Source organism: Neolamprologus multifasciatus, chromosome 18 (assembly GCF_963576455.1).
Source record: "Neolamprologus multifasciatus chromosome 18, fNeoMul1.2, whole genome shotgun sequence".
NCBI lineage: Eukaryota > Metazoa > Chordata > Actinopteri > Cichliformes > Cichlidae > Neolamprologus > Neolamprologus multifasciatus.
Genome location: NC_140456.1, coordinates 5,744,716 through 5,771,495, shown reverse-complemented (window position 1 = coordinate 5,771,495; position 26,780 = coordinate 5,744,716). Strand labels below are relative to the sequence as shown.

Below are 26,780 nucleotides of genomic sequence, written 5' to 3'. Positions count from 1 at the left end.
CATTACATGGTCTCAGAAGTCCTGTACTGATCCATATAACCTCGACTGCATAAAATCAGTCGTAAGCCTGTTAGAACCAAAACCTCTCCAGACTGATAGTCGTCAAGCTCAAACACGTGGGTTCCGAGAAGACAGCAAAAAAGGGTCAACGTGTCATAAATGTGGTGGCGCTCCATCCCATTCAAAGCAAGATTGTCCAGCACATGAAGTAAAATGCCATGCATGTGGGGAAAAAGGACATTACAGGCGCATATGCAGGGCACCCAAAACTGTGCATGAGGTCGAAGAGGACGAACATGGTTTGTTCCTTGGTAGCATTAAGTGTGAGGATGAACCAGGGAATGTCGACTTAAGCATAAATAACAAGAACGTGTCATTTAAAATTGATATGGGTGCCGATGTGACAGTCCTACACCTTAAAGCACATGTGTCAAACTCCAGGCCTCAAGGGCCAGTGTCCTGCAGGTTTTAGATGTGTCCTTGATCCAACACAGCTGATTTAAATGGCTAAATTACCTCCTCAACATGTCTTGAAGTTCTGCAGAGGCCTGGTAATGAACTAATCCTTTTATTCAGGTGTGTTGACCCAGGGTGAGATCTAAAACCTGCAGGACACCGGCCCTCGAGGCCTGGAGTCCGACACCCCTGCCTTAAAGTGTTTAAGGAACTCTGCAGGCACAACCATCCCCCCACCCCAGTCTCCACAAACCAACCAAGGCTCTGCTGGGTCCCGAGTCTTTGGTGTCGGTGAGCTTGCTCTCCACTCCTCATCCCATTTTTGAAGCACCCCCCCCCCCATACTTAATAAAGTATGCTGAAAAGCATGTTAATTCAATTCAATTTTATTTATATAGCGCCAAATCACAACAAAAGTCGCCTCAAGGCGCTTCATAGATACAGAGAAAAATCCAACAATCATATGACCCCCTATGAGCAAGCACTTTGGCGACAGTGGGAAGGAAAAACTCCCTTTAATGCCATCGGCTCTGCTGTGGTCATTTACACTGAAGCTGTCGTGTTCTTGGATGATGGTGGTTGGGGGTCATCGTTGCAATTTATACAGATTTTATACAGATTTCCTTAGAAAACTTTCCATTACCTGTAAAGTTTCAAGGAGAGGTGAACCTTTTGTTATCACTGCTCCTGAAAGCCTAAGCAAAAAACAGCACATCTGCATGCTACATGTACCCAGTGAAAATAATCTAATCTCTCATAATAGTTGTCTTTTTTGTTTCTTTTATTGTACTAAAACAAATAAAGCATAAGTAACAGAAGTAATCAGTTTTCAATCTCTTACAAACATACCTGTGATGCAAACTTTTGTACTCACTCTCACACTTTCTCCGCATGTCAGCACCCAAACATACCTGGCTCCCAATGAAACCTAATAACTGGTTGATCCACCCTTGGCAGTTACAACTGCAATCAAGCATTTACAAAAATTGGCGATGACTCTTTCCCGTCATCTTGAGAGAATTTTGGCCCACTACACTTTCCAGAGTTATTTAATTATAGAAACGAGGGAGGCTTTTCAAACATGAATGGCAAGTTTGGGTACATGATAAAGCATCTCGATCTGATTCAGGTCCATACCTTGACTAGGACACACCAAAACTTTCATTTTATTGTCGTTTTAATTGTTTTTAACAGTTCAGAGGTAGACTTGCTGATGTGTTTCGGATCATTGTCCTGCTGCATTGCTCAAGTGCACCTCAGCTTCAGGGCACAAACTGATGTCAAGAAATTTTGAATGGCCAGTGATCAAATTACATTTTCACATGGGACCGTTTTTATCCATAGTGTTCAATGTGTTTCATTGGACAGCAGGTCTACACTGCAGACAGACCAGTTTGGCAGTGATGATCTCATCTGTGGCATTATGCTGTAGATATACTGGAAGGATGTGGTTTGCCATCATTTTTGAATGATTACAGCCCAGAAATATTTTCCATTAACCGTCAAACTATTTGCACCTGCAGTCTTTAAAGTGGAGGTGAACTTTTATCATTACTTTTGAAAAACTAAGCAACAAACAGAAAATCTGTTTGTTACGTTTAAGAAGTCAAAATAATCTCATCTCTGCCATTTGTACACACAAAAAAGGAATTTGACTCTGGTTCACTTTACTAGTCTGCATGCAAAAAAAGAACCACACCAAAGCATCTCAATCTGATTTAAATCCAGACTTTGATTACGCAATTCCACAACTTTTTTTTTTCTTTTAGAAACACTGGAGGCTTTTCAAACATGGACAAGATGTTAAAGGTCATGCCAAAGCATCTCAGTCTCATTTAAGTCCAAACTTTCATTAGAACACTCCAAAGCTTTTATTTTGTAGACTTGTTGATGTGTTTTGGATAATTGTCCTGCAGCATCGCTCAAGTGCACTTCAGCTTCAGGGCACAAACTGATGGCCGGACATTCTGAATGGTCCTGAAGCAGCGAAGCAGCTTTAGACCACCGCTGTGTTTGACTGATGCTGTCATGTTCTTTCTCTTTGACGGATTGGATGATGGGGGTAGGGGGTCAAATTACATTTTCACATGGGACCGTTTTTATCCATAATGTTAAATGTTTTTCATTCGATGGCAGGTCTACACTACAGACAGAGCAGTTTGGCAACAAGCACCATACAAGTGGTTTGGCTCCTTGGGGTGCATACATATCCCTGTACAATTTTTCAGTGTTTCTATACATATTCTGTACATTGTTACCTGTATATACAAACTTGGCTGAACATTGTCCTTCAGGATTTTCTGGTAGAGAGCAGAATTCATGGTTCCATCAGTGACAATCATCCAGGTCCTGAAGCAGCAAAGCAGCCCAATGAGGCAGGCGGGTCTTTAGATGTTGTTTGGGTTCTTTGTGACCTTCTGAAAGAGTCACAGATGCACTGTTGGAGTAACTTTGGTAGGCCAGCCAACTCTGAAAAAATTCACCACTGTTCCAAGTTTTCTCTTTTGTGGATAATAATGGATCTGTAACCCTTTCCAGACTGATAAATGTCAGTGACTTAATTTCTCATTTCTTTTCTAATAACTTCATTTAGCTACATTTAACATTTCATTTACAAGTGTTAACTGGACAAAAACAACACTAAAATACATAAAATTTTACAAATTATTAAAGAGCAATGATCATCACAATATATAGAAAGAAAGAAGTCCAATAACATATTCACAGAGTAGTAAAATAATTCATCCATATAATATTAAACATTTGTTTAAAATGCTTTTTTAATGTGCTTAATCATAGTTAAATGTTCTTATGATTTCATGGGTAGGGTTCAAATTACTTTTCCTCACAGAGCAAGGTAGGTGTGGATACCCCCCCCCCCCCCCAATACTTGAAATAATAATTTAAAAACTTAATTTGGTATCTACTTGTGTTATCTTTATCTTATATTAAAATTTGTTTGATGGTTTGAACATAAGTTTGCCTTATCCTCTAGCTCCCCCAACTGTTTCATCCATCTTGAAATGGAAAATTAAAAATAAATACACAGTAATAATAATAACTAAAAACAACATAATACGTTTATTTTAACATGCAATACAGACCAAAAAATGTTTATAAGCCTGACATTAGATAAATTAATTAAACGTTTACCATTAATACATTAAAGTAAAAAAAGAATTTGGAATTTGCTCTAAATTGTTACCACCTTACAAATTCCAAGCTTTCGTCTTTTATTGTGTTTTTGTTTGTTTATTTTTCGAGAATCCCCAGCACGCTATTTATTTTTGAATCTGACATTTTTTTAAAAAAAAAAACATGTATTTATTTATTTATTGAAGTGGAAAAAATATTATATTTTATACTGTCAAACTTCTTGTTTTTTTAATATCTTGTTAAAAAAAATAATTTAAAGATTCAGGGAGCGTGTCTGACAGGCAGCCTTGAAGGTCAGCTTCCCCAACGCACATCGATTTGACATGGAGATGCCCTGAAATCTCCCGGCTGCTGGCTCCAGGTGTAGCGGGTTGCAGTGATTCAGATTCCACCACTAGAGTTCTCCCTGTGGCTCCGCAGCTTCGCTCGGCTCCGTCTGCCCCGTGTTTACCTCTCAGCCAAGCTGGACACAGACGTTCACCAACAGACCCCAGTAGCTCGAAAATTACTGATGTAAGCTGACTCGAGTCCAATCCTCAACGGATTTTCTGCAGCGCTTTGTGCTTGTGACACGGAGGCGGAGGTGAGTTTTATTTTATTTTATTTTTTTGAATCCTGGAGAAAATGGCTCAGGCTCTGTGTGACAACACTGCGGCTAGCTAGCCAGCAACTACATGCGCTAACGCCGTTAGCTTAGCCGTGGCTTCTTTTCCTGTCCCCATGATGGAGGACTGTGAACATGGCGCCCTTCAAAATAAACGAGTAGGTAACTAGTTAGCCTAGTTTGTAGCGACCAAACACAGTGTACGCTCCCGCTCCCAGTCTGTTGCCGTGATTGTGAATCTCACCAATGTTTCCTGTAAAGCTGGCATGTTTTAGCTTCCCATCAGCTAACGCTAGCTGCGTAACAGTTTACTAGCTTTGCTGATTAAATCTACTCATAACGATCGCATGGCCGACAATCACCTATTATTGTTATGTACTTTTCTGGTATTTAGGTTATCTCGCATTTAGTCTACAATGTAATCGAGCTGGTTTGAGTTCACTGGGGGGAAAGCTGACTTTTTTTGTCCTGACAAGCTTTGAGTTGGACATTAGCCAGCCTGCTAGTGGCTAAAGTGAGCTCCTTCAATTGCAGTGTCCGTGGCCTGCCGCGGCTGTCTTTGTTGCTGACGGTACAAGTTATGACAAGTGTGTTCTTTAAATTAAATATTATATGTGCGGGTTATTGTAATCACTGTGTTGTAATGCATTAGTTTATCCGGGGATCCTCCGCTAGCTTTTATTATGACCCGCTTGCTGTTAGCGGGCTAACGGTAAATGGCAGAGTCGTGCTAAAATGTTTAGACAGCGTTGCCCTCTTTAAACCCTAGAGCTCGTCAAGTGGATTTAATCGGCGTTTTAACCAGTGGGTATGATTGTCTTCTTGGCGTAACGTCAGGTGGGGCTGTCAGTTTTCTAGTGAGGGAACAGCAGCGTGGTGTGTCGTCTTTGTTTACCGCGAGAGCCACGAAGCCCACTCTGCCTAGGCTGGCTGTCTGCTAATTGGGCTCCTGGGTCGCACACCTTGCTTAATTGATGTGTGAGCACGCCGGCGTGCAGAGCCGCCCGTCCTGTCGTCACGCGGCGTGATCTCAGGAGAGGCACAGGCTGAACGGAGGAAACGAGGGCATCATTGCACAGGTGGCACCCGTTCACACCGACTGCGCTTGACACAGAATAGGGTAGCTCACATTACTCAGTGTCACCTCATTTTGTTTTGCCTTCAGCTATGGTGTGATGCCGGGTTGCGTTTCCCTGTATTTGAATGTGAACATCAGAATATTTGCACACTTTCTGTGTTTCACTATCAGAATCCACATAAAACATAAACAGTTTTTTCTCGTCAACATTGCAAAAAATTTCACTGTTTTAAAATCGAGTGTTACACAAATTAAGGTGTAAAATCCAGATTATTTTTTGATTTTAACCATTTTCCAACACTGCCTTGTTTTATTGTAGGGGTGTGTGTGTGTGTGTGTGTTTTAAGCCACATTTTGTGCCAGAGGAAAAAAGAACAAAGAAACTGTTTTTAAATCCCTTTATTACACTATTTGCAAAATTTACTGGCAACAGATGAGCTCTGGCCACTGATATCAGTAAATATCACAGGCTAAGGTTATTTATTTTAAATTGTTTTGTTTTTAATATAAAATAAAGTTGTAGAAACACTTTCCAGTAGCATTTTGTGGACTCCAGATGTGTCTATAGTAGGTGCTTCATGTGATCTGGTTTTGCAATATTAAAACATCAACTCTGTATTTTTAAGAAGCCACACTGAGAGCAGTAACATCGACTCTCACGCCTAATGACTCTGACTGACTATGACCGATATATGCACCGTTGCATTGTCACAGACGGCGCTTTTGCATTGTTTGTGCTGATTTTAACAGAATCTGCATTTATTTTTAGGTGGTTTGTTTTTGTTATGCTCCCAACAACAAATATGCGGCTCGTTCTTACGTGCTTTCGACATAAACCACGGTCCATTCTCTCATGAGAAAGGGGTGAGAATTAACATCGCCTGTCGACATCTGTCTCAGCCTCTTCTACCGCAAGTGCACTAAAGCCGAGCATCTTCGTTCATGTTAAAATTCTTTCAGTAGTATTATGGTTAGCTTTTGGCTGTGGTTTATGAAAGTGACATCTTAAGTTTCACGGATGGCTAAGAGGAGCACCGCAGAAAATTGGATTTGAATTTGTTAAGATATTTAGGGTAGGCCAGGCCTGTGCACCATTTTAAGGAGTCAACCTAACCAGCTTGAGTTTATTTAGTTTCAGGAGAAATTAATTGCATTAAAAACTGAAGTAACTAGTGACTGCGTGTGGTTTTAAAACAAACCACACTGGCATATATCTCTTGTCTTCATAAGCAATTAGCTTTTGTTCCTGCAGAAAAACAAATATCCTAATATTTCATCTTTCTGTTATAGTTTTTCATACTGTAAAATAAAATCAGGGTTTAATTAAAGTAACTGTAAGGTGTATTTACATTTTTAGGTAGATTTATGCTTGTGTAAGCATTTTTAAAAATATAAAAAAAAAAAAAATAGCTGCCATGTTTCAGCTTTCATTTCATTTTTTAAACATTGGTACAAGCTTTTTCCTCTTAAACATTGAGATGAGATGGAAGGAGGAACAATGTTTTCTTCTAAGTAACACGTCTGTCCTGATAGTCCAGTGTATGCTGATGAAAATCAGAGGTTTGGATATGCATCAGACACTTGTTACTGTTACTTGAAGCATTTCCTTTCACAGTTTTTAGTGACATCTTTAATGTGGAGGACGTATGTGGTCCAAATACTTGGGTAAAACTATTTGTGAGGTATGAGGTGATGACTCAAGTATCATAAATCACCTGTGTAATGTCGTGAAGGAGAGTCGCGCCAGATTCTGCACAATCTTTGGTCTCTATGGCTACGTTCACACTGCAGGTCTTGATGCTCAATTCCGATTTTTTGATCAAATCCGATTTTTTTGTCTGCTCGTTCACACTACAAATAAAATGCGACAGCAAACGCGCTCTAGTGTGAACGCTCAAAGCGGCCGCATGCGCAAAAGAAGACGTCACACACAACGCGCTGTGTTTAGACCCAGAGCAACAGTATTGTTTGACTGATGGCCCTTAATATAAAGACTTCGGACTTTACATTTCCCAAATTTTGCTTTAAGTTATTTTGTTATTTACATAATAATGTAAATAACCTAATAATGATCCTTATTGCTGTTTTAGAGGAGCGCTGCTTCAAAGGATAGTTGCAGATTTCTGTCAGAATCTGCAGATTATACAGTACAAATAAAATGTTCACGTTCCTCCAACGTTGTCTTCCCAACAGTTTCACCGGATGGTCAGGAAGCGTTCGCGATGTCTTCTCCGGCGCTGATAATTGGCGTCTGTCTTGTGTCAGTGACGTAAAAGACGGATTTAATGCGACATGACCAACAGCAGTCGCTTTCTAAAACATCAGATATGTATCGGATTCAGTACCACATACGAAAGTGACCCAGATCGGATTTGAAAATATCGGATTTGTGCCGTTCACACTGTCACACCATGATCGGATATGGGTCGCATAGGGTCAAAAAATCAGATTTGATGCGCTTTCGCCTGCAGTGTGAACGTAGCCTTAGTTATCTGTCATCGCCCCTGGTGACTATCAGGTGATCTGAAACTGCAACCATTTGTAAAGAAAACATCGTGTCTCTATCAGGCAAAATGTAAACTTGTGTTTTGCTGCTTTTGTGATGATTTACTAGTTTTAATGTCAGCAAGGCCTAAATAAAAAACGTCACCAGAGGAAACATTTGTTAGAGGCAAAAAAAAAAATTCTCTCCTGATATTCAAATAAATTTATTATAGATTTACACCTGTGTGTAATTTGTCCATGAATGACAAAAAGTTGTGTGTATTCATTACGTTCACCTTTTGCTCATAGTTGGAGAAGATTTAGAATAACTGTCCAAACCGTAATGAATGCAAGTTAATTTGTTTAATCGCTTACCCGACCAGTTGACCTGGTAAGAAAAATATTCTGAAATGTATGTGCTCTCATCCGGTGATGTAAGTGTTGTCTTATGAGGTAAATAGAGACAACTGTTTATATTAGTTTCTGTATTATTTCTGCTGTCCAATCACTGGCAGCATGTGTCATGTATTGATGGAGCTACCACAGGTGTTACAGTCACAAACAACACAACCACTGGGATTATGTAACTTGTAATAATCCTAAATCTTTCAAGGTTTTCTAAGACTGGGTGATTAATCATATTGGCTTGAAAGCTTGGATTTATTTACTTTATATTCCCCCCCCCCCTCCCCCCGAATATATTTGTCTCTGACTGAGGTTATATAGATTTATTTTTCTAGACCAATAAATGCTTGATGTTGATGAAATTATTGAACAATCGTGTTAAGTAATCAGCAGTTCATTTCTGTTATACTCATGATTATGATTTCTGCCATGTTGGAGCAGTCTGTGTGCCTCTTTGTAGTTTGTTTACCGGTAAGTTTCTGTTCATTCATTAAACAAAAGCAAAATAACTGCTGATCAATATTTTTTTGTCTTTGTTTCTTACAGTTGTCATGAATAAGGAAATCATGTCACGTGTGGTGAAGAAGAGGCAGGCGGACCCAAAGGTCGTCCAGTATGTCTGGGAGGCCATCGAGGTCATACGCAACCAGAAACAAATCGCAAACATGGACAGGATCTCAAAGTAAGTCCACTGCAGATAACACGGATGTAGTAATGTTATTTATGAACATAAATGGCTGTGTCAGCTCCCCAGTCAGTGTTTTAGGTAATTAACCCTTTAAAGCCGGTTGGAGCAGGCACGCTCTGTTTTGCGTAACTATTTTTAAATCCCGGTAGCTCTGCAACCACGTGAGCTAGCGCAATAATTTTTTTTTGCATATGAAACCAGAGGAGTTGTACTTACATCTTATGCCATCAGCTTGTCCTCGGTCACAGTTTCCTTCCACATATAGCTTTGCAAAAACTGCATAAAAAGCTCTTGCAGCAACAAAAACATAATATTCCAGAAACACGCTTTGCCGATCCGATCAGCTGTTCATAACACTTCCTACGTCCATCAGCGCGAACTATCGCATGTCCGCCATGACCTGGCCGAAACCGGAAGTGACGTAATTTTCGCAGAAATGTAGTTTTTTTACCATCAGGGCCTCATGAGCCTATACTGGTGTTTTTAAAAGTTATGTTTGACTTTATGACTTTCTGTGTGGTTTCTGGGATGCTTAGGACTCATATTGCGCTGCTGGAAATAGTTTATTTTGATGCATATGCTGCTTTTTTTGCAAATTTGCATTATAATATTTATTTTCGTTTTTCCTGCAGTGTATAAAAATTGGTGTATTTCAAAAATAAAACTATGAAGACACTCAAAATAAATTTCCTGTGGTGGGAAACTATTTTGTGCAACTTTTTTGTATTTACAGTTTTGAGGGATAAGCCTCTTAAATTTCTCTAACTAGAAATATATGTTTAAAAGTAATTAAATTAAATGTTTTTTTTGTAGTTTATTGCACTTTTTTGCAATTTATGTAATTACTATGCACTTAATGCAGACATATTATTAAAATTTGGGCTATAATGGTTGTATTGATGTATAGCAACTTGAAATGCTCCCAAAAATGGCTCCACAGCATGTAAAAATATAATATAAGCTCTGGCGGACTTGGTTCTATGGTAGCTCTTAAAGGGTTAAAGGCAGAGTGCGAAGACATTTTATCCCATTAGGTCATCACTGTGCTAACATGTCATCGCTCGAACTACCTTCATGTTGATATGGTGACCTGTTTGAATCATTTGTCTGATGTTCCAGGGTGACCAATATCTGAAGCTCTTAGAAAAACTCTTCCTACTTCATGAATCTTAATCTTTCTAGATTAAAATGTCTAGAATCTAAAAAGCTTTCAAATTTCTTTATTTTTATTTTTGTAGGGCTGAAACTGCGTCTCATCATTGTCAGTAATTTGTTTGCTTGGTCCTTTATTCCAAGTGGTAGAAAACGGTGAACATGTTATCAAGAACTTTTTTTTCACTACAAAATAATATCCAGCAGAAAAGCATCAAAATGCTCAACACAAGTGTTCCGATTTTTTTGATTGTTGTTTGTGGCAAAATAATTATCATCAACATAACAGATGCTTTTGTGCAGTTGTCGTTAATGTTGCCTTTGGCTTGTTATCGTATTCAAATGAGCACCATTTATCCTTGTGGGATGCCCTTGAGGGATTGTTCTTCATGTTTGTTTTTGAATTCATTTTAAATGTACCCAAAATTAAATACGTCATACCTGTAATCACTTTGATCTACAGCTACAAGCCGTAATTACGTGTTTTCGTTTAATCAGTCTCAAAATGTAAACAGTGAAAACTACCTAGAACAAGATGATGATCTTAAAACAATTATTTTTAAACCGTCACATTCAAGAGCCTGCTTGGTGAACAACTGCGTCATTCAGGGATAGGTGGACTAATTGGTTATTATTGTAATAGATTTGGGTCTAGTTTGATGTCTTTTAGGACTGTGCAGCGTTTAGTTTTTAATCACTATAGTTTTTTTTTCTTTTTCATGTGTTACATAAAATATTTCTACTCTAAAGTTATGTCGTGTTTCTGCTTATTACGCTCTGAGTCAGGCAGCTTTGTCTGCAGAGAGCGAGACAGACCCCTGCTTCAACAATGAGTAATGAATCAAAGTTTACTTTTAACTAGGGCTGCACGATTAATCGTTAGAAAATCACGATCTCATTTCCAAATGACAACAATTTTTAAAAAAAAGACGACGACGATTGTACCGCATTTTGATCCGGGACGTAATCTGCATGAAAACAAGCGCTCACTCTTCCTGCTCAACAAATGACAAGGGCGGAGCCTTATACCACGTGATACAGAAGCTGGCTGCTAAAATTAGCAGGGAAAAAACAACGGAGAGCACGTCAGGGATGACGAGAAAGTGACAGGAGAAAATCCGTCCCGGTCAACCACCCAAACATCAATAACGGGAACCTTATACAGCGCTTCCCTATACCCGTCGAACTCCCGCAGGCACAAAGAAATTACGGAGGCTGTTACTTATCACCTGACCAAAGATATGGCTCCATCAACACTGTGCAAAACGAGGGATTTAGGAAAATGATCAACACCCTAGACAAACGCTACACAGTGCCGTCCCGCAACTATTTTTCTATTGTTGCTCTACCTGCTCTATACACGCAGCGTCGAGCAACGGTGGAGACGCAATTTCAAGCAGTACAACATTTTGCGGCAACGACAAAATGTGAGACATTTGTTGTTTTTATGTTTATTTATTGTTTTTATGTTCAGTCTCAACTGTTACGAAGTTGATGTGCAGTTAATAAGTGCAATAAATATTTATACTGGAAAAGAAAATCGTGAGAGAATCGTGATCTCAATTCTAAGCAAAAAAATCGTGATTCTCATTTTATGCAAAATCGTGCAGCCCTACTTTTAACTATATCTTACATGTATCCTCTAACTTCAGTAATGTATGTGTGGCAGCAGTTTCTAAAGTTTGATTTGTGGAAATAATACAATAAATATAAAAGCTGTTGATTTCTGACTGGCTTTGCCGTTTTAACGTGTTGATCCCAGTCTTAACTGACTCACTAAAAACAAGTTATATATTAACTTCCATGTTTTGTGACAAACCAGTTTTGAGAGCAGAGTCTAGTGCATTTGTGTCTAAGTAGTTTTCTTGCTGGAAAGGGAAAGCAGTAAAAATGTTCTTAATGTGGTGTGCGCTTGATTTGATGTGCGTATTTACGATGATTAAAATCTGTGTTGCTTGTGTCTGCATCCTCAGTTGTGCACGGCTTTAGTTTCGGTGTTGGTTTCAGGGTTGGACGGGTGTAGCAGGCGCCTATCTGAGTGGGGTGCGTCTGCTACAACCTACTTTAGTTGAGTCACTGAGCAAAACTCAGTAAAACTGAGCAGTTTAACTAAAGAGGTGAAACATTGTTTATGTATGTGAACAGTTGATCACGTTTTTCACATCTCAAAGACATTTTTTATATCACTGAAATGTTGCTGTGTCTAGGAGTGCTAGGTGTAATGTGTTGCAGAGTACTGCATTACTGTAAGCACCTTATGTGCTTCAGAAGACTTACTGTACTAAATTCAGTCATCAGTCACAATTACACCATTACTTACATTACAAACGTTCTTCAATTATCTGCATTCTGAGTAAACAGGAAAAGAATTCAAACATGTCTTCTTCCTGTGCACTTGGCTATAATCAGCTGGAGTGCGGATTTAGACATTGTTTTTATTTTCGTTTCGCAAAAAGTTTAAACTGCGCCAAGGACGGAAAACAGATTTTGGACTTTTTGTAGGCGTCTGCGCAGACCGCATGCTAACACAAAGGTGGCGAAGAACCCAAGCTGGTGATGTAGTTGAGTTCATGCTGACCCGAGCCCAGCAGCCAGAGCCTGATCTTCAGTAGGTAACAAGAGCTGTCAGGCTTGTTTCATGTTTCTGCAGTTCAAAGTGTGGCCATCACTTCAAAGTCTCTTTGGGTTGGTTTTCAGATTTGGTCTGCATTGTTGGGTTTGTGTTCATACAAGACACTTAAAAAAGATTATATCTATCCTTGTTGGGATAGAGAATTGAGTCAGCGTTATAGTGTTAAGGGGTAATTATGTGACAGTGTTACAGAGTAATGAGTAATGGAAAGAATTACTTTCTCAGGTGAGTAAATAAGTAATATAGGGCATTACTTTTTGTTGTTTTTGTTTGTTTTAAGTAACAAGTAATGTGTAATACAGTACTTTCTTTGAATAGCAATCCCAACACTGACTCTTTCCAATGGATGAAATGGCACAGAGACCGTTGTTTACAGAGTGTGGCTAGTATCATAAACTGTACGGGCGCCACTGTCGGCCTTCAAGGTTAATATTCACACACCTGTGGAGAAAGTGCTTATGCACTGTTTAGGCAGTGTTGGGAAGGTTACTTTTAAAATGTATTCCACTACAGATTACAGAATACATGCCCCAAAATGTATTCTGTAACGTATTCCATTACGTTACTCAATAAGAGTAATGTATTCTGAAATATAATATATCTTAATATATTATCATGCTGTTTACAACTACATGAATGTACTATTGCTGTGATTTATTACTGTTACTGAAGGTCCGCGGCTCCGAACCGTAGTAAAGGGACCTCTGGCTAATACGGTGGGTTCATGTCGGCTCGTAGCTGAAAACTAGCTTTACTTTGTTGTCTGGGTCAACTTTGTTAGCCAGAGACAGAGAGAGGCGTTGAAAGGCTGCTCCAACAGGACTTATTGTTTCAGAGGAAAACACGAACATGGTGTACAGTCGAGTCTTAATAGCTTACTTACAACTGGGCTCGTCAGGCGCTCTTCTTGGCTGCAGCGGTTATTATTATATTTACATGCTTCCAGCTCCCGTTTCTGCTCGATGACAGCTCGTACTTTTCCTTTTTCTCCCTCCCTCGCTCACAGACACATAACGTGTATGGCAGTCCATTCTCCCTGCAGCACGGACTACACTGCCCATGATGCTACATTCTTTAGAGCTATACCTGTAGCATTCTGCCTATTAGCTTAGCACAACAACAAAAAGCCGCTCTCTCACCCAGGAAACACACAGTCGCAGAGAGAGAGCGTCACCCTGTAACCATGGCAACCGTAACGCTGCCGCCTGGAACAACAGAACGTAGCTGTCAAACAAAACCCAAACAGTCCTGACCCGCCACAATATGAAACAGGAAAGTACCGCCGTGTAATCCATTTATTTCAACAAAGTAACTGTATTCTAAATACCACCTTTTTAAACGGTAACTGTAACGGAATACAGTTACTCATATTTTGTATTTTAACCTCCTAGGACCTGCCGTCCACATGTGTGGACGTCACATTTCGAGTTATTTAGACCAAAATACTAAATTTTGCTCAACAATGGCCTGATATCCACTTACGAGGACATTATTCTGCTACTGTTCTATCGAATTTTAAACAAATATCCTCATAAGTGGCTCTCATTTTTCTTAGAAACAAAAATCAGGTAAAAAAAATAAAAGTCTGGTAATTCTTTGTTTTTACATTCATCAGGTCCCAATCAGCCCAGATATCAAAGAGAAATTAAAAATGCATGCCATGGAAGAGTTTGGGTCTTAGGAGGTTAAATACGCAACAGCGCTACTCCCCAACACTGTGTTTAGGTGAGTGGTTGTATGGCGGTCGACTCTGACGAAGCGTAAATAGAGCGGGGTCATTTTGTAGATCAAAGCCGTGTAAAATCGTTCTGGTTCACGAGGCTGTCATGCATCTTATTTTTCCAGACAGGGAAGGATGCAGCTGCTGTCTGCCAGGACAGATGGGTCTCTGCACTAAACATCTTAACACCAATAGTAAACATCTGTTGAACATCAGTAAAACATGAACAATTAGTTTAAGTCGCTATTATTTGTGTCTGTCTAGTACGGTGCTTTGTTGTGACAAGTTGGTTTCATATAATTGACTAAAGTACGAGTCCCGGTTGATATTGCACACCCCTAGTCTGGCATTGCTGTTTCTATTTCACAGTTGTTGTTTTTCCTCAAGCTGCAAAGGCAAAGCTTTGGGTGTTGTGTTGGACCTTGTTTATACTGGAGGGCAAACCAGACATGGATCAATACCTTGATTGGCAGCTGTTAAGTTCTGACAGTCTCCAGCTGCTGCTCGCTCATTGCCGTTCTCGCCGTGTGGTCAGCCCTCCCTCTAATTGCTTCGCTCCTGCTGTAGAAACCTTAAATCTGCAGCAGGTTGGGGTCACGACGCTTTAACCATCTTGGTTTTTATCTGCTGCGAGAATTCCACATTGTTCCCACTATGCAAATCGATGACAAATCACCCGAAGCAGCCCTTGCTGATCAGTCATTCCTTTCAGTTGGCGGATGGAGCACAGACTCAATGAAACACTTGGCACATCTCTTTTCAGCAAGTTGGCGAACACCTTGGGACCTGGCGGCTTGCCAAATGAATACTGGCGGCGAGTGGGTGTTGTCATGGTAACGGCAAGCACTGGCATGCAACGGATAGCACCGGCTTTCCTGTGCAACCTCCCCTCTCTTTACAGCCCCACTGCAGCTTAATTTCACCGTGTCGGCTTTGTGGCTATAAAGGTGATGGGTGATGTAGAAGGAGGACAAAGTTGGTGAGGCAGAGGCTAATCTTTAACCAGCCTATCAGGCAGCTTAGAATCAGTTACATGTTAACCAACCTAACTGCTAACATTAAATACCCAAAATATGGGTTACAGTTAAATTTATAAAAAAATTGTTTTTATTCTATTGATCTAACAAAATAACTGTATCTGTTAAAATAAAGGAAAAAAACATTAAAAGATGCGTTCCTTTGAATTCTTTGCTTTTGGTGTCTTTAATTGCTGTAAAATCTTTATATAAAATCCACGTCAGCTTGTTTGCAAACGTAACCAAACAAGGTGGGTACTGGAATGGGCTGGTAATTAAATCCAGGTGTGACTAGTCACAGATCGGCAAAGCTGGAGGGACGAGAGCTGGAATGATTTGTGGATGAGATCTCTTAATCTGCAACTATGTTGTTAATCTGGCAACCGTTTTGTGCTTTACGCCAAAGCACCAAGCATTAGATGTTCCATCTTTTTAATTATGAATGTTTGCTGGCTGATTTATGTTTCAATGTTGCCTCATTTGTGTGACAAATGAGTCAAAGAAGCTGTTTGAAAACTGTTATCTGACATTTTAATTGACAAAATGACTGAAGTCAAAAGAGATTAAAGGAGCTGAATAAATTAAGCTTTTACTTTCCATATTGTACTATAGTAAAAATTGGACTAGTTGCACTTATGCATTGCTTAGAGTAGGACAGATATTAAGCTGGAAAAAACCTTTAACTTGTCATCCTGCTGCAACATCATACGTTTGATGCAATTTGAGATTAAAACTCGGTGAACTTAACAGGAAAAAAGTTGATTATTTTTAAGTGCTGCGGTTTAGAGGACGATGGTGTAGAGAGAGAGAAAGATAGAAATGTCATGTAGTCAGTAGAGCTTCCGCTATCCTGGTCAGAGGACCCTTGTACATTGATTTCAGATCCTTTGGTAATACTCTCTAACTTGTATTCACTATCCATCCCCACCCTGGGCCTATGCCAGCCGAACAACTCTTTCTGGAGGAAATCCTGTGGTCTGTCTGTTGGCTGACTGCCCCAGTAGACGATACATGACCTTGCTCGGAGAATTGTCCTACCAATCAGCGAGCAGCTGCAGGAATCGGCTTTGTAAATGTAAGCTCGTGAGAGGGGAAGCTGATGAAAAAGTCCTCCTCTGCTTGCAATTTTCAATACCACACGTATCCCTAATCTGTTTTCCGAAGATTGTAAATTAATTTATGTAGCTCTGGGGTTTTGTTGGAAAATTACAAAACAGTGAGACGGCTAATTTAAACGTGGTGGGAAAATGCAGCCTCTCCAACGGATGTGTACACGAATTAGAGCTGGTTTAAGGGATGAGAAAGGTATCGGTCTTTGTCCCACCCAGCAGTATTAATCCAAGTATGTTTCTGCTGTGTTTTCCGCCTGCCTCGCGTTTTAAATGTTCATCTTTAACCAGTATTTAAAAAATGTCTGTCATTAGCACAGCTGCCTCTGATTTTCCTCAATTACATCTCCACTTCCGACTACGCAGGTACCTGAGCCGTGTGTTTGGCATGCATCCGAAGGAAACCGCCAGACAGTTGAGCCTGGCTGTGAAGGACGGCCTGGTGGTGGAGACCCTGACCGTTGGCTGCAAGGGCTCCAAGGCCGGCATCGAGCAAGAGGGATACTGGCTGCCTGGGGATGAGATGGTGAGCCCACTGCAATTTATCAAGTTCACAAGCATGTGAATTTTATGTCTGAGTTTTGTGTTAATGGCCACAAATAGAAAGTAGTAGTTGGGTCTGCACAGCTGAGTGTTGATCTGACTGATAGCTGACACTTTTTAGCAGCTTGTAAGAGTTGGCAGATCGTACCGATCATTTTTAGTCCTGTGTTTTAGCTAGGGGGTAAATCTCTATAATCCTATAAAACCTATTAAAGCCGTCGTCTATAATGAAAATATTTGCTGGTTTTTAGTAATGAATTTACAGCACGCACACAGTACGTGTTTTACTATGTTCACAGATGATATACAGGCACTCTATTAAGCAGTAAGTGCCAAACAGCAGAGGTAGGTGGGTAGGAAGGAGTGGTATTTCAGACTAATACAAGGCTTCAATAATTATCGCTCAGCGTGCATGTGCAGAAAATACTCCATCAGCTTCTGCTGTCGTTTGCCTTGAGAAGGAAGCCATCTGCTGTGCAGTTTTATTGATAGTCTTCTTTTGAAATGTGCAATACTTGTTTTATTTCCCCAGTTAGTAGTGAGGCAGTATTCGCAGTGTAGTGATTCCTACAGTCAGTCTGTCACAGTATCTGTGCAGAGTGCCCCATTTCAATTTATCTCTGTCTGGGGAGAACCTTGGTGTGTTTTTCCATCTGTATTTCAAAAGGCTGTGGTGTGCATTACTTTGCAAATGCTAGTGGGGGAAAAAAGTATTTTGTGGCTGTTTTAATCCTGCTGTTTTTGTTTCTTTAGGGTACAAAAACTGGCTGTATCAATGTCACACTTTACTAAACAACATTAGCATCATCAGTCATGAGTGAGCTACAGTGAAACATAATGCAGGAAAAACACAAATCTGTGATTTGATTTAATAGAAACTAAGTTTCTACTCTTTCTAAAACAACTGTAACTTCCATGTGCTCATGTAACAGTTCACACTGACTTCAGATTTAATAGAACAGGTTTATTTGTTATGATTGCAGACCAGAGAAGAGTCCTGGAAACATAGAAAGCTTGATAGATCTGGCTCTTTATATGTTGTGGGTCATCACAGAGTACTTTTGTGAGTGGAGAAAGGCATGGGTCTCTAAGGGGCATGACACTGAGGCTCCAGTGGAGCCCAGGTTATTTTAGCAGAAGGACTTTTAAACACTACTCTCTGAATCACTTGCAATCACAGGATCCAAAAGCCGAGGGAAGCAAGGTAAGGGCTGCATCGTTATTTTCAAATCCAGGGTTTGTTCTCCATTTGCTCCCCTCATTTTCCCCTCCTCTCAACTAACATCATTCTGTGAGAAATCAGTTCTGCCACATGCAGTGCAGTCGGGGATTTGAGTGAATCTTTTTAAGCAGGCTAAACGGCGTACAGCATGGTCTGGTTGGTGCAAAAGCTAGAAGCCGTTTAAAATGAGATTGAAAGCAAGAGATCGAGTCTTTGTGCAGTGCTTTCGACTGAGTCCACTTGCTGCGCCGTAAATGAATTTATGCATCCGGTTTCCATTTGAAAATCATTCTGCTCGCTGGCCTAGAGTTCAGCAGTAATCGCACTGCCAGACATTACATGCTGTCATTCAGTTATGCTGTGAAAAGCTTCACGAAAGTCCGTTGCAGCGCTGTGTCTGCGTGGCCAAATTTCTTGCGGAAGTGATCAGTGATCTTTATGAAATATGTGCTTGCTACTTATCTACAGGTGTGTTGTTGCTTGATTTTGATAACACAAAGTCTCCTGGTGTTTAAAAAAACAAACAAACAGCCAAACATACTCAAATATCAAGTTATGGCTTGAAAAGCAATTGGTGTTTGCTTAAACTGAATCAGATTCTCATGTGAGATGACAAGCAATGCTAGCATAGCCGCAGGTTGGTAGCAAGCATTTGTGAGTTTGTAGTATTTTGGTCTTGGTAGTTGTAGTTCTTCTAAGAACAGTGTGCTCTGCTGTGGTCTTAACTTCTGTCTGGCATGCTTTTCTTTTTTTTCCCTTCATTTTCAATTGATGAAACAGTGGAGGTGGGGGCGGGAGGGGAGCTGGGTGATTATGGTGTGTGTGGTTGTGCTCTTTAGTTTCTTCCGTGCCTGCTGCTAATAACACGGCCGACTGGTTCTTTCAGGTTAGTAATCACTCAGCGGACAGACCAGAGTTTGAATGTGAGCAGCACTCTGAAGCAGGGCCTAGATGGAGGCCAGTTCTCCCACCGCAGGTGCTTGGATTCAGTCCAGCTGGCGTGAGCTGTGTCCTCTGGTTGACCTCAAGATGATTTGGTCCTCTAACAGATAACGATGGCATTTGCACAACAACATAACTTTCAAAAATAGCACATCTAGGTTCTTTTAAAAAATTAAAAAAGTTCAGTTTTAAAAGCATTCCCTCAAGCCAGGCTGGATTAAATCCAGGCTCACCTGATCTTACAGGATCAATTTTATTAAACGTCCCCTAAATGCTTGTTGATTATTGATAGTTTGGTTATTAAACTGACTTAAATCTACTCACTTGATGCATGGTAATGAACATGATGTGATGTATTGATGCACTTTGACAGTAGTTACACACTGTAAAAGAGTCTACATGCACATTATTTCATTGCAGCTACTAACCCATTATTTTGACATCGTTCAGCGAGTTTCGCTGCTCAAACACTGTTTTCATTCTTTAGATCCTCCCGAGCGATTTTCATTTGTTTTTGAAGCTTTATTGAAAGCTCGACAGGCCTCTGAGTGGATATGCTCTTTGATGAGTTTCTTTACTGTGCATAAACACTGTAACTAACATCACTGAGTGCAGGGTTTGCTGTGGTGCTTAAGGGTGGGCCATCTCACATACAACTAATACACACAGGAAATGAAACACTTGACACCAAAAGAGAGGCTATTTAATGTGTCAAGATAAAAAAATGTTACCATCAAAGATTTTAGTAAACAACTTGAACAATAGAATAACTTTATAGAAGGATATGATTTAATATTTGATGTGTCATTGCTATTAAATATGTTGATTTGTGAGATTTTAATTACTTGTTGCAATGTTGCCTCCCTAGCAAGCTTTAAAACATCTGCACGCTATGAACATAGGCTCCAAACTGCTCTGATAGTTGGAAAAACTCAAACTTAGTGCTTCTCTCGGAGAATAAACATTTTACTTGGGCCTGTGGAGAGAGACGGGATCAGAAATGCTAACAGAAAGGACTTTGTTCGTCATAGCAACACTGACATTTTTCATTCACAGATATTCTTATTGAGCTTGACTGAGTTTGATGCGGGCTAGCTTAACATGGTAACATATGTAACAAAAGCCACTGCTTAGCTAACCTGCGTTAGCAGCCTTTAATAAGATAAGATAAGATAACTCTTTATTGTCATTGCACAGTCATACATAGTACAATAGTACAATGAAATTGGAAAACTGTCTTACGTCGGCACTACATATAACACAACACGATATGACACATCACAACGCAACACAAACAACACAACACAGTATAATAACTTGGTAATAAAAAAAGAAGAATAAGTGTATTTGTTTTGCACACTGTTATTATTGCACATTAATTATTATTGCACCTTGTTATCAATATAAATATTATTATTGTTATTGTTGTTTTAAACATTGTTACCTCCCCCCTTTAAAAAAAAAAAAAAAAAAAAAAAAAAAAAAAAAGTCCAGGGAGGTAGCCAATCAGGTCAGCTATTTGCATTGATCGGGGCTGTTGCCCTGTTGTAAAAGCTGTCCTTGAGTCTATTTGTCCGGGACCTCAGCAGCCTGAACCTCCTGCCGGACGGCAGCAGCTTAAACACCCGGTGTCCTGGGTGTGTACCGTCACGTAGGATGCTGCGGGCCCTCTTGAGACAGCGAGTGCTGTACAGGTCCTTCAGGGAGGGAAGAGGATGTCCAATGATTTTTTTTGGGCCCTTTGATCCCCTGAGGCACTGAAATGGAGATAAATTATCTCAGTTAGCTCATTATTGTGTTGCTTTAACTGGGGCAACCAAAAAAACCATCAGCAGTGCAAACCCTTGTCAGGGTTTTCTACCCAACTAAGTAGTTACAACTACCTATTCAGTTGTCACTATCATCAGACAGCAGTACAAACCATCGCTACTTGACATTGCAGTAGTGGTGGTACTGCTCAAAGGCAAACAATGCCCACTGATGGTGCTGTAGTGATGATCTGTGTTTGTAGGCCGGGAGTAAAGCCTTACAATGGAGATGTTTTTTGTGGGTCACAATAAGGCATGCTAGCCCTGCTGCTCGACCTTGCCCGGCTCTCTGGAGCGTCCCAGCTTGACACTGACAGTACAGAGCTGTTAACCAGAGTAAAGCTAAAGGCAGCCAACTCTCACTGCCTCGGTTCTTCCTCTATCGCTCTCAAAGCCCTCGCCTTGGCAGCTTATAGTCGGGGCACATTTCTCCCTCCAAAAAGCAAAGAAGCGCTTCACGGTTAAGAGAAGTCAGTGATTGGAACTCATAAAAGGCTTTTTTTGGAGGGGGGGCTAAGCACAGTTTTATAGTCGTATCTCTATCTTCGTGTTGGTGTTGCCGAGTCTGTATTCAAACGTTGTTATTGTAATAATATCTGTTGTGCTTGGGCCCAAATCTGCTCGCACTTCTGTTAAAAGTCACTTTGCTGAAACCACAGACGTCGTGTCCTTGACTCACAGAGCTCTGGCTTTTTGAAGTCAGCCACTTGTCTTTCATCAGACAGTCCAACAATGGTGAAGTGGCTCTTGACACTCAGCAGAACACAAGCACCATCTCTCTGTTTTTCAAGTGTTTGTGTGGGTGAAGAGACTATTACGCTTTAGAAGTCCTTTGGCGAATCGGTGCATGGGTTTTTAGAGTGTGTTTACATCTACGCGGACTTAAATTTTGAACCCTCCTTCAGTTCTGTTCAGCTGGGAATCTTCGAGGTTGTACTTCGTGTGAGCTCATTTTGTTCCCAGACGAAAATATGTGGTCTGACCACGATCGCTGCTACAGTGGCGAGATACTGTATGTGCCTGAAATGGCAATGTAGATGTGCAGGTTTGAATCTGTGCATTACCACTGTGGGTTTAAAGCGAAGCAAGCGAGATGTGATAGACGGACTCTCAGCTTTAATTCAAGGGGTTCATTGAAAATTATGCTTCTTAAAATTTTGTTCTTTAAAGAATTTTTCAATTAATGATTTAATTTATTTTCAGCCCTGTTAAACACGCCATCAGATTTGTTCATAGATTTATTTATTTTTTTAATAAAATCATAAAAACAACAATTACATTTTGTAATTAATTTGGAGTAATTTAATAGCTGAGTGCACTTTTTTTAAAAACGGATGTAAGTAAAACCTGAGGATCACTTTCTGACTTTCTTTCCTCGTCTCCTTTGAGTTTATACGTCCTCAGTTCCTTATTTCATTCGAGTTCAAGGCAATACGACATAATCTCGATTTGGAGCCTTATTTTAAACATCGATTAATAATGATGTGTGGCATAACAACATTAGGGCTCCTTTATTTGCTTGTTTTTTTGCTAGTTGATAGACATTCTTATTTACAGTTACAGATGGAGAACAGTATTTAATTGCTTAAACAGTTGATCATAAAAATCGCTGATAACTAGAACAGCTTATTCCAAGTCTTCTTCCAACACTAATATATTTGTTTTAAACTTCACCAGTAAAAAGATTTCTGCAAAGGATTGAGCTGTTCATCCTCAGTTGTAACTCCTTCAGTGAGCCTGATGTCCTTTTGCTTCTCTGGCTCCTACAGATGAGTTTTAGGGATTAGGATATACTTTGATGCAGTGAGATACATTTGAAGGTCCTAAAGAGATGCTTTAAAAAATAGAAATGCAAAAAGCCTCATTTGTCCTGCAGGTTTTTTATGGCTAGTTTCATCCCCTATATGAAGCAGCGGGTTACACTCCTGCACTTTCGATTTTTGTTACCGTCTTTTGTTTAAAGACTTGTCAGGATTGTTTAGGAAAATGCATCCTTAAAAAGATTTTCTTCAGTGTTGAGCAAGCAGAAGGCAAACAGACCTCATCAGAAACTCTTTACTGCTTTGTCATTGCTGCAGCTATTAGCCAGTGTGCTTCACCCCCCTCATAACCTAAACGATAGCAGCACATGGAGAAGAAATCAAGAGAAACAGAAGTGCTGTTTTTGTTTTTTTTGTTTCTTGTGCGTTTCCTTTTTTTGTTGTTTTTTTTTTTGAGCTGCACTCAGTCACGACTCCTGCTGGACCCACTGTGTCGGCAAGGCTGTGAGTGGGAGGAGTTGGACTCTTGACAGGCTGATAAGTACGGGAATTTCTAGTGCTTTTACTTCCCGTCTCGGCGCAACTCGGTTGACCTGCTCAATGCTACGGATACGCCGTGGAATGCTCCTGCACGTCATCCATTCACAGGCTGCTCTCTATGAACACAACTTTTCATTATAGTTCAATAAAAGCAGGAGGAAACTCCTTTCTGGTGACGTAGCAGAGGCTACTTAAGTTATCATATGAAAAATAAAATCACCAGTATTTTCTATTTTCAGACTTTTGAGCTAAAGCTGAGAATCTGCAGTCTTGATTTCATTTCTAATCTGTTGCACCATCTTCGTAAAAACTGTGTCACCGGTCACAAATTGCCCGAGTTGACTGTGTTACTTTTAGCAGGGAATAGAGGAGGATCAGCTGGGTATCGGCTGATACAATAATATGGCTGAATTATATGGCAATAGCTGTATTGTGCAGTTCTACTTAAAGCCCCTCGCAGGGAAATGTTAAATGTTGCACATTTGCATAAGAAAACCAGATTACAGAGCATTACAGAAATTTAAACACATTTGTGGTCTGTAACCTACTAATGAGGATTGATGCCCGGCCCCAAGGCTAGCCAGTAATTGCCGAGAGAAGTAGCAGGCATTCATTAAAATTTAGCAAACCACAAAAAAGCAATTAAAACCAAAGTTTTGAAAAGGAAAGGTCGACAGAAATAATGAATTTATAATTTAAGTACGTCAAATAAACCTTCACTACTTTAATATTAGCATTTGCGAAGCCTCGTTGTAGTTGTTCAACAGCTGCATTGATTTATAGATAAACTGCATTTTTGCCCTGCCGCTTCCCTGTTTGCGTTTATCTAGGAACAATCGAATGATTCCCTCCCGTGGTAGTGTTCATCACTCAGGCCGTTCACCACATTCACACCTTGTAGGAACTCTGCACAACCACTCTGTTTCTTTTCATTCTTGTATATCCACAAAAGAGGAAAAAAGGCTTGAAGGGCTCTTTCTGAAAATCAGCTTAACATATTTTCTGAGAGGAAAGATATTTCCACCCAGATGATCTTACTGATTCACACTTTGAATCATTGACCTTTTACTCAGCTATCACAAGGACAGTGTTATTTGTCCAAATTAGCTTTTTTTGGCTAAATGACATCACTGCTGATGCACAGTGTGTGTCTCCATAATCAGATTCAGGATGAAAAGTTTTTTTTTCCATGCTATGTGAGGAAGTTTGGTCAGTGTGCATTTATAGAGGATTCCTGTAGAATTTCAATGAAATGATGTATTTAAAGGTTTCTGCTGCAATGCACTCGGGAAGCGAGTGTTCCTAATATTACAATCATACCACCAGCTATTCAGTCACATGTGCTAGAATCTATTTGCATATATTTTCTAGACATATCTGAACATGAGCAGCAAAAAAGCAGTAGACTATGTTACCTGTAGGTTACCAGTAGGGCTGCCACGATTAGTCGACAAGTCACGATTACGTCGACTATTAAAATCGTCGACGACTAATTTAATAGTCTTAGTTTGACGCTTTGTAAGATCCCAAAAGCCGCAGGAATAAGTAGTAGGATTTAAGAGTGTAATAACGGACTGAAACAGAAGATGGCAGCACTGCATGTACAAGGATGCCAGCTGCCGTTAAACCCCGAAGAAGAAGAAGCTGTGTCCCAGAATTCATAGCGCAGCCCAGCTCAGTTTCCAACAATGGCCGCAGCTAGTTAGTTTTAATATTACTCTTATCATTCTTTCTGGGTCACAAAATAAACGTTTAACATGTTTTCAGGCGAGAATGTAGCTGTGTAAACCTCAAATATCTGCTCAGTTTATCAAGACGCCACATATTTTCAAAAGCGCGCCGACGTTTTCGACGTCTGTTACCCACTAGCTCGATAGCTAGCCGGGGGCTAGGCTCACTAGAGCCGTGAGAACACCGGACTCCCGGTAAATCATTTTCAAATCCACTGCCGTCTTTCGCTACTCAGGTTAAACATGATATATAAGTCACTTAGATAACTTAAAAATGTTATTGTTTGCCCTTTTTTTTTTTTTTAGTATTTTATTTGTTCCTGATTAAATTGGTTTGGCTGAGATTAAAGTTATAGTTTTTACACAGCAGAATAAACGTCAAGCAGATTAAACTCCATTGAAACAATCTGCAAATGTCATTAAAATTTAATAAACTATCATCTTGTCTTTATTTTTAGTTAGCACATACCTTAAACACTTAAAGCTGTAAGCTAATGATAGTTATATAAGAGCAGATGCTGCTGGTGCAATAAGCTGTACGTTTTATGTCCAATGGATGATGATCTGACTAGTCGACTATCAAAATAATTGTTTGTGGCAGCCCTAGTTACCAGTCAGTTTTTGTTCTTAGGGTTTATATCTGACCTGACTCCCCTGTGTCCTCTAGCAATAACTTAAAAAATAAATAAATATAAAATCAAAAGTGAGTCACATCGCAGACGTCAAATCAGGAAAAGGACGAACAGGATCCATATAGAAATCTTGATTACGATGGCGCGCTAAACCAATAAAATTGAGGCTTTTGATGGTCCTTACTCGTCAGCGCTGAGTAAACAGGTTGATGCTTCTCAGTGCGGCAAATCCTGACACTTTCAGGAATTAACTGGTCTCTGCTCTGTTGCTTGACATCCTAGTGAGCTAGCTTTAATCAAGTATGGAGGATAGGAAAAAAAATCATTTCCTCCCCTGCTGTGGTTGGCGGGTTGGAGGGGGGGGGTCACCCAAACTTGTGCTTTGCTGTGTCTTCGCTGCAGGACTGGGAGACGGAGAGCCACGACTGGTATTGCTTCGAGTGTCACCTACCGGGTGACGTCCTAACATGTGACAACTGCTTCCGAGTCTATCATCTCAAGTGTCTGTCGGACGAGTGCAAGCCCAGAGACGGAGGATCTCCCTGGCAGTGCGTCGTCTGCAGGGTGGGTGCTCGAAGAGTGCGAGCACGTTCGTGAGAAAGTGAACAGATTCTGGGCTGTTTGAGGATTAAGAATAAGGCTGGTCTTTACAAACAGATGATCCTACAGTCTTAGTCTTTGTTTTTCTCACACAGAGCTGTTTCTGTCCCACACTGCTTTCTGTTTCTCTCCAACAGGATTTTATCTTTTAATATTTCAGGATATTGTTTTTCTAACAGCTGCCAGGGCCCATAATGACTTAATATTGAAATGTACTTCTATTACACTGTCAGAACACTTCCTGCAGTGATGTAATGTCTGTCTCTTTTTTTCTTTCTGTCTGCACATCATCAGGGAAGTAAAAAGAAGAACTTAAACAAACAGGAGATGTGTAAATACCTGCGCTTCATTGTCCAGCGTATGAAGGAGAGGGTGAGAACAGCCTGTACTTTTACCCCTGGTTGTTGTTGTTGTTGTTGTTGTTGTCATCAAACCTAACTATGGAAATCCAGCTTACAAGATTTGCATGTTACAAATCCTTTTTCCTCCTGTTTCGTTACCGT

The 26,780-nt window shown here is 40.2% G+C and overlaps 1 protein-coding gene across 6 annotated transcripts in view; it reads left to right on the top strand.

Moving 5' to 3' along the window:
- Positions 1-3,923: 3,923 nt before the first annotated feature.
- The window catches only part of zmynd11 (zinc finger, MYND-type containing 11), a 36,175-nt gene continuing 13,318 nt past the window's right edge, over positions 3,924-26,780 (top strand). For 2 of the 6 annotated variants that reach the window (XM_085140683.1, XM_085140682.1), the window contains exons 1-7: positions 4,223-4,378; positions 8,730-8,865; positions 16,867-17,026; positions 18,224-18,247; positions 19,152-19,241; positions 26,080-26,241; positions 26,572-26,649. In XM_085140683.1, the coding sequence (XP_084996809.1) occupies positions 4,333-4,378; positions 8,730-8,865; positions 16,867-17,026; positions 18,224-18,247; positions 19,152-19,241; positions 26,080-26,241; positions 26,572-26,649 (696 nt within the window). In that variant the 5' untranslated portion in view covers positions 4,223-4,332. Of the gene's footprint in view, positions 4,196-4,221; positions 4,379-8,729; positions 8,866-16,866; positions 17,027-18,223; positions 18,248-19,151; positions 19,242-26,079; positions 26,242-26,571; positions 26,650-26,780 lie in introns of those variants that run through there. The other 4 variants (XM_085140684.1, XM_085140685.1, XM_085140687.1 and 1 more) reach the window with 4 other exon arrangements.